We start from the raw sequence: 8,217 nt of genomic DNA, 5'->3' as shown, positions 1-8,217 counted from the left end.
TTTGATTCTTGATGAGGTTTAAATCGCATTATTTTTGTCTTTGAAATTGAACTTCGAATATCAGTGGTTTTTCAATCCTCTTTTAACAGTGACTCAACAAACAGAGTAATAAACTAACTCTCTTGTCACGTTGGACAATAATAGTAAAATGGCGTTATTTGTTTCGGGTGTGCTAAGTAAACAATGACTATTTTGAACAATATGAACAACCACCAATCAAATAAAAATATACTACATCTTAATTTAATGCTACTAATTAAATTTATAATTAATTTACTCTTTTAACCTTATTAATTCACATTATTTACATATTATTTAAAAATATTGTTAGTTACCTATATTTTTCCATTTGTTTTTTACCTCCAATAAAAGCAAAGACGTGCAATTAAAAGTGTGTGCAAATCATTTTACATGGCCGTGACTATTGTTTTCATTGTGCGCAAAAAAAAAAAAAAGTCGTGATTTCACCATTCTCTACCTATATTTTTCCAATGTGATAAAAAAGTGTTCATTCATCATTTGTTTACTGAGTTACTGTAAAAAAAAAAAAAAGCCGGAAGAATATTATGGTGCTTGAAATTTAATCTCAAACAACAATATAGTGCAATTAAAGCTTTAAGAATGAAATTGGTATAGGACGTGAATGTTAGGATCTAGTTTGAATATTTAGTCGATTATAAGAGGAAACAAAAAAAGAAAGATATAAAAGGGTGTGGGATTTGGTGGAGAGTATGTAGTGGTTTTGGGAATTATAGAGCACGCGTGGTGAAGGAGAGTGTGGGTGGCAATTTATTTATTTCCCTATTAGCCCAATGTGATGAGTAGTGGTGATAAGAGAGGGTGTTGGAAAGTGCCAAAACAAATAAAGTAGTAGTGCAAGAAAAGCAACAGCCGAACCAGCTCAAAAGTTTTGATTATTATTTGTGTGTGATATTTGGGGGTAGTAGATCAGAGCACCCCACCCCACCCCATCTCTCTTATAATAAGCAATAAGCTACCCCATTCATGTGGTGTATGTCACAATCCCAATATACCCTCTCTCTCTCTCTCTCCCTTTCAAATTAAAGAATGTTATGAGAAACCACAATAAGCTCTAGTCTGATAAGTGAATAGTATAGTAGTAGTAGTGGTGGTGGTTGTGGTCTTCCATCTGATGCGATTCTGGGGGTGTTTAAAGAGAAAGGAGTAAGCAAGGGATAAAGAAAGGTAGGAAGGTAGGTAGGTAGGGAGGGAGGGAGGGAGAGATGATGGCGGTGAGTTCGGGGAGCAAAGAAGGAGGAGGGAGTAAGGTGATGATGGACAACGGCAAGTACGTGAGGTACACGCCGGAGCAGGTGGAGGCACTGGAGAGGCTCTACCATGAATGCCCCAAACCAAGCTCCCTTCGCCGCCAGCAACTCATCAGAGACTGCCCTATTCTCTCCAACATCGAGCCCAAACAGATCAAAGTCTGGTTCCAAAATCGAAGGTATTTCTTTCTTCTTATGCCTATACTATACTTACACCTTTTCTCTTCATTTTATACAATACGTTAAGCTTTTAAATGTCTTACCTTAAACATCTTATTACATACAAACGTGACACAAGTATGCTCAACATTTTCATCATTTTCCCTCAATACCCTCTAAACTTTTTCTTTCATATATTATTAGGCTTATATATACTGCATCAACTTACATATCCAAAACATATATGAAACCAAACTTCTTGTTTTTTTAAATACAAATCTGAATCATTCGGTTTCATGCGTCTATGGAAATTTCACTTAACGGAAATGATACACCATCAAAAGATTGGTGTAAAATGTTTTTTTTTTCTATTTTTCTTTGGCAGCCCAGCTAATTTTTCCAAGTTCCTAATTATTTTCTTTACTCTCTGTCTCTCATGATCTGTATGTTGATAATACTTGCAAGTTTCAGCTACATAGATAGATAGATGCAGCATTTAGAAAGAGACCTTTAAATATGGCAATAAATAAAAGGTTTTAATTAGTATAGCATAGCGGCAATGAAATACACAAGTGTAATGATGGTTATTTTGATGACAAAAAATTAAAGATGCCGAGAGAAGCAGCGGAAAGAGGCGTCACGGCTGCAAGCTGTAAACAGGAAGCTGACAGCAATGAATAAACTGCTGATGGAGGAAAACGACAGATTGCAGAAGCAAGTCTCTCACCTCGTCTATGAGAACACCTTTTTCCGCCAACATACTCAACAAAATGTATGTATTATATTCTTACAACATCAACAATATCTTGTGTAATCCTATTCTAAATCTTTCTTAAAACAAATAAACAATCCCTTTTTCTATACTTAAAACAAAATCCAATCATGCTACTTTTGTTCACAACTTTGGTTGAATGAAAACTAACCTAGCTTGTAGCTACTCTCTTTTTCTTTCTTTTTTCTCTTTAAAGTTCTTGCCTTTTTAATATAAACATCATTTTCAGTATATCTGTATTGTTGTTATTATCATCTTACACAAATTAAAGACACTAATTCGATTAATTTCTCTTGTGTTTTTCAGCAGGCGGCGCTTGCCACCACAGACACCAGCTGTGAGTCGGTGGTAACAAGCGGTCAGCGCAACTTGACACCTCAGCATCCGCCAAGGGATGCAAGCCCTGCAGGGTAAGTGCAACAGTGAATTGAAGTATGTGAAATGAATTCTCTTAATTTAAAAAAAATATGTGAAAAAAATATTGAATAATAAAAGATCACATTTAACTAAATAATTTAAAAAATTTAAGAAAACCTATTTTTGACTAATTATAAAAAAAATAAGTAAAATATTATAAATATATATTAGATAAAGGAATAGTTTAGTGCATAAATATTTTGCATTAACACATAACGCAAGTCTAGAAAAAGTTCATATCTAAAAAATATAATATATAATATATTTAATAATTATATCGGTAATTATTTATATGGTTTAAACTTGTAATCTTAAAATTTCATAGAAATAACTTAATTGTTATTCCAAATCTTCCCTTCATATATATGTTTTAGATAAAAAAAAAAAAAGGCCTTTTTAGATGTATAGTGAAATTTTATAAATTTTGGTAGTTCAGGACTTAAAGGGTGGTTGTTGGTGTTTTGTCTGGATGGTATGTTGCTGTATGTTTTATATTCTGTCTGAAGAAGGCTACACTGATGGGAATATTCTTTCATAGTGCTTTGGGTTTTGTTTGTCTTTCAGACTTTTGTCGATTGCAGAGGAGACTTTAGCAGAGTTTCTATCAAAGGCCACTGGAACCGCTGTGGAGTGGGTCCAAATGCCTGGGATGAAGGTTACTACTTTTCTCTTTGCTTCTTCTCTTTCTCTCTCTCTCTCTCTCTGTCCGTTTGTGACAAGTACATGCACCCTTTAAATTAATCTCCATCTCCATAACCAAAGCAACTTGTTTTTTAGCTCATTTGATTTCTGGTGTGACACATGACACATATATATCATCATCATCATTATCTCATGCTTTTGTTATATGTTTCGTTGCTTTCCTCTGATCCTCTCAGCTTGCTTTGTTTATTTGTTTCTTCCTTACCCTCTTGTATATAAATTCGTGCGATTTTGCATGTAAATAATAGGTAGCACGATGTACTGCATGTATTTCTTTATTTGTTATGTAGCTTAATCTGAACAGCATCTTTGTGACGTACCATCAATTCTATTTTGAAGCCACAATCCATCATTATGATTCTTGTAGTTCCGTACAAAAAAGATACACATCTTGGAGGGTTGATTTATTGTGTTTCAAAACTCTCAAATCACTTAAATAACATAACATTTTGTACTTTCCTTCTGCCTCTTCCATAAAGTTGAATACACAAATTTTTCTACCGTTTGCATTAATAAAAATAAGGCATATATTTTTCCTTAAGTAATGCATAATATACACAATGTAACAATTTCTTTGTTAACATGGTGGTGCAGCCTGGTCCGGATTCCATTGGAATCGTTGCTATTTCTCATGGTTGCCCTGGAGTGGCAGCACGTGCATGCGGCCTTGTGGGTCTAGAACCTGCCAGGGTAAGTCCTTCCTTATTCCTATCAATGGTGATGAAGCATTGATACCTACTGAATACATGTGTTTGTGTGTATATATAGGTTGCAGAAATACTCAAAGATCGGTTATCATGGTATCGTGATTGCCGAACCGTGGATGTTCTAAATGTAATGTCCACGGGAAATGGAGGAACCATTGAACTTCTTTACATGCAGGTATGCTATATACTTATCTGATATAATTGTCTTAACAATTTGCTACTTAGTCACATTGTTTCAACCACTGCCATGTTTTTTATTTAGTTGTATGCTCCAACAACCTTGGCACCTGGCCGTGACTTCTGGTTGCTGCGCTACACATCTCTTTTGGAGGATGGTAGTCTTGTGGTATGTTACTAATTAACACACACAGTTTTATAGTAACGGATATTTTGGAATGTAATAAACTTTTATTTTTGACGTGTTTGACAATTTCAGGTGTGTGAAAGATCACTTAACAACACTCAGAACGGTCCTGCTATGCCAGCAGTGCAGCATTTTGTTAGAGCAGACATGATGCCAAGTGGGTATCTTATTAGGCCTTGTGAAGGAGGAGGGTCCATTATTCATATTGTTGATCACATAATCTTAGAGGTATGTAAATGTAAATGTAAATTCTCTTTAATTTGTTCTGTGTTCTTGGTAATTGACAATCAACTAACTAACTTCCTTCCTCACCAGCCATGGAGTGTACCTGAAGTTTTGCGTCCACTTTATGAGTCGTCAATGCTACTTGCTCAAAGAACAACCATGGCGGTAATACTCCATCCGCTTACAAATATCCATTAATTTAGTCATAATAAAGACTCAAATGCAGTTGTTTTCATGTGAAGTTATAATTAAGAACCGCAACTGCAAGTGAGTTTCTCTCTTTAGTCATTAACAGATGGAATTTTGCTTAACTGGTTTGTAATCATGCAGGCTTTACGGCATTTAAGGCAGATATCTCAAGAAGTTTCTCAGCCAAGTGTGTCAGGATGGGGAAGAAGGCCTGCGGCTCTACGCGCGCTTAGTCAGCGATTGAGCAAGTTTGTTCCTATTAGTATAATCCTCCTTCACGGTTATGCTTCTTTGAAAGTGCTTGACTAATTAAACTTGAATTTTCCTTGTCTTGCAGGGGATTCAATGAAGCAGTTAATGGTTTTACTGATGATGGGTGGTCCTTGTTGGAGAGTGATGGCATTGATGATGTCACGCTTCTTGTGAACTCATCACCCAGCAAGATGATGGGAGCAAACCTCGGCTACAATGGTGGTGGATTCGCATCTGTCACCAGTTCTGTGCTTTGTGCCAAAGCATCCATGTTGTTGCAGGTAAACCTTAATCATTTCAGATCACAAGTTATTGTGTCGGAGAATTGTGCCTTAACTAACTTTTCAACTCTCTTTGTAGAATGTCCCTCCAGCAATTCTTCTTAGATTCTTGCGGGAGCACCGGTCTGAGTGGGCTGATAGCAGCATTGACGCTTATTCGGCTGCCGCCATCAAAGCTGGTCCCTGTAACTTGCCTGGTGTCCGAGCAGGCGGTTTCGGGGGTCAGGTCATTCTTCCATTGGCTCACACAATTGAGCATGAAGAGGTAAGTTATTGTTCCATATTTTGATATAACTATCTCATTTATTTTGTCTCCTTCAAGATTATAATTTAATTATTGCCTATTTTGGACATCTAAAACTACAGTTCATGGAGGTGATTAAGCTTGAAAACATGGGTTACTATAGGGATGATATGACTATACCCTGTGATGTTTTCCTCTTGCAGGTAAGAAATATATATATTTGAATATGTTTTTTAATTTAAGATTATCCATAGCTAAAAAGCTTGCTAATATGGTTGCATTTGTGAGCAGCTCTGCAGTGGAGTGGATGAGAATGCAGTTGGCACAAGTGCAGAACTCATATTTGCTCCCATTGATGCATCCTTTTCTGATGACGCACCAATTTTACCTTCCGGCTTTCGCATCATACCTCTCGATTCAACCTCGGCAAGTCTTGTTTCATTTTAGACCTATGAGTGTCCTGTTCCGGGAAAAAATTGGTTCATGATTTTGATCCTCTTTGAAATACATATATTGCAGGATGCCGCTAGTCCTAACCGGACGCTTGATCTGGCGTCGGCGCTGGAAGTTGGAACAGCAGGGAGCAAAGCTGGCGGCGAAAATTCAAGCCATTCCGGGAGCACAAAGTCGGTGATGACAATTGCATTTCAGTTTGCATTTGAAGTCCATCTTCAGGACAACATTGCAACCATGGCTAGGCAGTATGTTAGGAGTATCATTGCATCTGTTCAAAGGGTTTCACTAGCCCTTTCGCCGTCGCGATTCGGTTCTCAAAATGCTTTCCATTTGCCTCCTGGTACCCCTGAGGCACAAACACTTGCTAGGTGGATTTCTAGCAGCTATAGGTTTGTGTCCACACTCACCAATTTTGAACCTTCAATGACTCTGCTCTATATTGATGTATGTTACTCTTTTTAGGTTCTATCTTGGGGTAGAACTGTTGAAGAGTGAGGGCAGTGAACCCATTCTCAAATCTCTTTGGCATCACACTGATGCTGTTTTGTGCTGCTCTCTCAAGGTAGTGATTTCCATTTCTGATATGAAGTGAAAACTCACGAGCATTTGTTTTCATATGAAATTAATTCATACTAAATGATTTGACATGTTTGAATAAATTGTGTTTAATAGTTCTTAAATATTTGAATTTGGATGGCAGGCATTACCTGTTTTCACTTTTGCAAATCAAGCTGGCCTTGACATGCTAGAAACAACTTTGGTTGCACTTCAAGACATCACTCTTGAAAAGATCTTTGATGACAATGGAAAGAAAACTCTCTGCTCTGAGTTCCCCCAGATAATGCAGCAGGTATATCTATATCTACCATAATCAATAAAAATGCGCCTTGACAAGTCGAAACAAGTGCTTCTTCTGCTTGATTGATAACGTGATTTTGGTGGATGCAGGGTTTCATGTGTATACAAGGTGGGATATGTTTGTCGAGCATGGGAAGGCCAGTGTCATATGAGAGAGCAGTGGCATGGAAAGTCTTGAATGAAGAAGAAACGGCTCACTGTATCTGCTTCATGTTCATCAATTGGTCTTTTGTCTGATCAAAATTATAAATTTTATTAGGATGTAGGCATGTAGAAACAGCACAGATCAGAACAACAATAGTTTCTCTCTTTTGTTTTGACCTTGTATTAAATTACTTGCAGAATCGTCGCTAGAATATGCTATAATATTATGATTGTGGCCATATATAGATATATACTGATAAGTGCTGCCTCTCACTCTCTATTCTTCCAAATTATACGCGGTTCTTCTTTATTGGCAAAAGTATATACTAATTTTCTGAAATGAAAATTATAATTTTTATATTTTATAAAATAAGGATACTGTTGTATTAGCTATATATGACACTAATCAATATATAAGTATTACCCTTGTTATATGAGAGGAAGAGATGGTTTGTGGAATTTTTTGCTGTCCTTTGCGCTATTTAGCTAGATAGAAATGGTCGAGTCTTCAATAATCAAGCTTCAGGTGTGGTGGAAATTATAAATAGGTCGTTTATGTTATTAGACAAGTGGTTTGGTGGTGAATCTTTTGGTTGTTGATGGCAATGCCAAAGATGACTAGATGATTCTTTACTTTTTGAGTTTTCCAATATTGATGTATACTTTAAGTTGTCTTTTGCTATTAAATTTTTGCTCTACCCTTGATGTGTTGAGCATTTTTTACTTCAAAAAAAGTATTACCCTTGTTATTCGTGGAGGTCACGTCAAATCAATATTATTATATTAATATTATTATTCGAGGATTTCTATATCGAAAATCTAAAATCTGTAAAAATTTAATTTATTGGTTTATACAGAACACAAATCTCTATATATAACTGATCAGAATGCTACATAAACGGTTACATAACTAATAATAACGGACTAGATCTTGCATCAATGGCTTCTGGTCTTGGATGTACCTCTAGCTGTGCATACCCCCGTTATTTATTTCTCCATACAAGAACTTATGACACACACTTGAGAGATGAATTCGAACACAAAAGCAAGTACAACTATAAATTGAAAATATATTACATTTATGCTACGTCTTAGATTCATTGAACTGTTGACGTTAACAACACATATGGCTTTTTAACTGTTCTGCTTGTTAATAGA

General features: G+C 36.2%; 1 protein-coding gene across 1 annotated transcript; it reads left to right on the top strand.

The window, feature by feature from the left end:
- Positions 1-1,244: 1,244 nt before the first annotated feature.
- LOC130956153 (homeobox-leucine zipper protein ATHB-8) lies at positions 1,245-7,394 on the top strand. Its single transcript, XM_057883190.1, has 18 exons — positions 1,245-1,468; positions 2,058-2,220; positions 2,527-2,630; positions 3,202-3,292; positions 3,934-4,029; positions 4,108-4,221; positions 4,309-4,392; positions 4,483-4,638; positions 4,726-4,800; positions 4,966-5,072; positions 5,162-5,357; positions 5,437-5,622; positions 5,724-5,804; positions 5,893-6,027; positions 6,121-6,446; positions 6,520-6,619; positions 6,758-6,907; positions 7,006-7,394. Exons 1-18 carry the CDS (start codon positions 1,245-1,247, stop codon positions 7,150-7,152), a joined length of 2,535 nt encoding a protein of 844 aa, XP_057739173.1. The 3' UTR covers positions 7,153-7,394.
- Positions 7,395-8,217: the final 823 nt, after the last annotated feature.

This window comes from Arachis stenosperma, chromosome 10 (assembly GCF_014773155.1).
Source record: "Arachis stenosperma cultivar V10309 chromosome 10, arast.V10309.gnm1.PFL2, whole genome shotgun sequence".
NCBI lineage: Eukaryota > Viridiplantae > Streptophyta > Magnoliopsida > Fabales > Fabaceae > Arachis > Arachis stenosperma.
Note: the sequence above shows the minus strand (reverse complement) of the source record. Positions and strands in the feature narration are given on the sequence as shown.

Excerpts from the sequence above, each read along its gene's own strand:
- LOC130956153 (XM_057883190.1), top strand. The coding sequence starts at position 1,245 with ATGATGGCGGTGAGTTCGGGGAGCAAAGAAGGAGGAGGGAGTAAGGTG. Across the intron at positions 4,030-4,107 it reads TGGGTCTAGAACCTGCCAGG|GTTGCAGAAATACTCAAAGA; the intron begins GTAAGTCCTTCC and ends GTGTATATATAG. Across the intron at positions 4,222-4,308 it reads TTGAACTTCTTTACATGCAG|TTGTATGCTCCAACAACCTT; the intron begins GTATGCTATATA and ends TTTTTTATTTAG.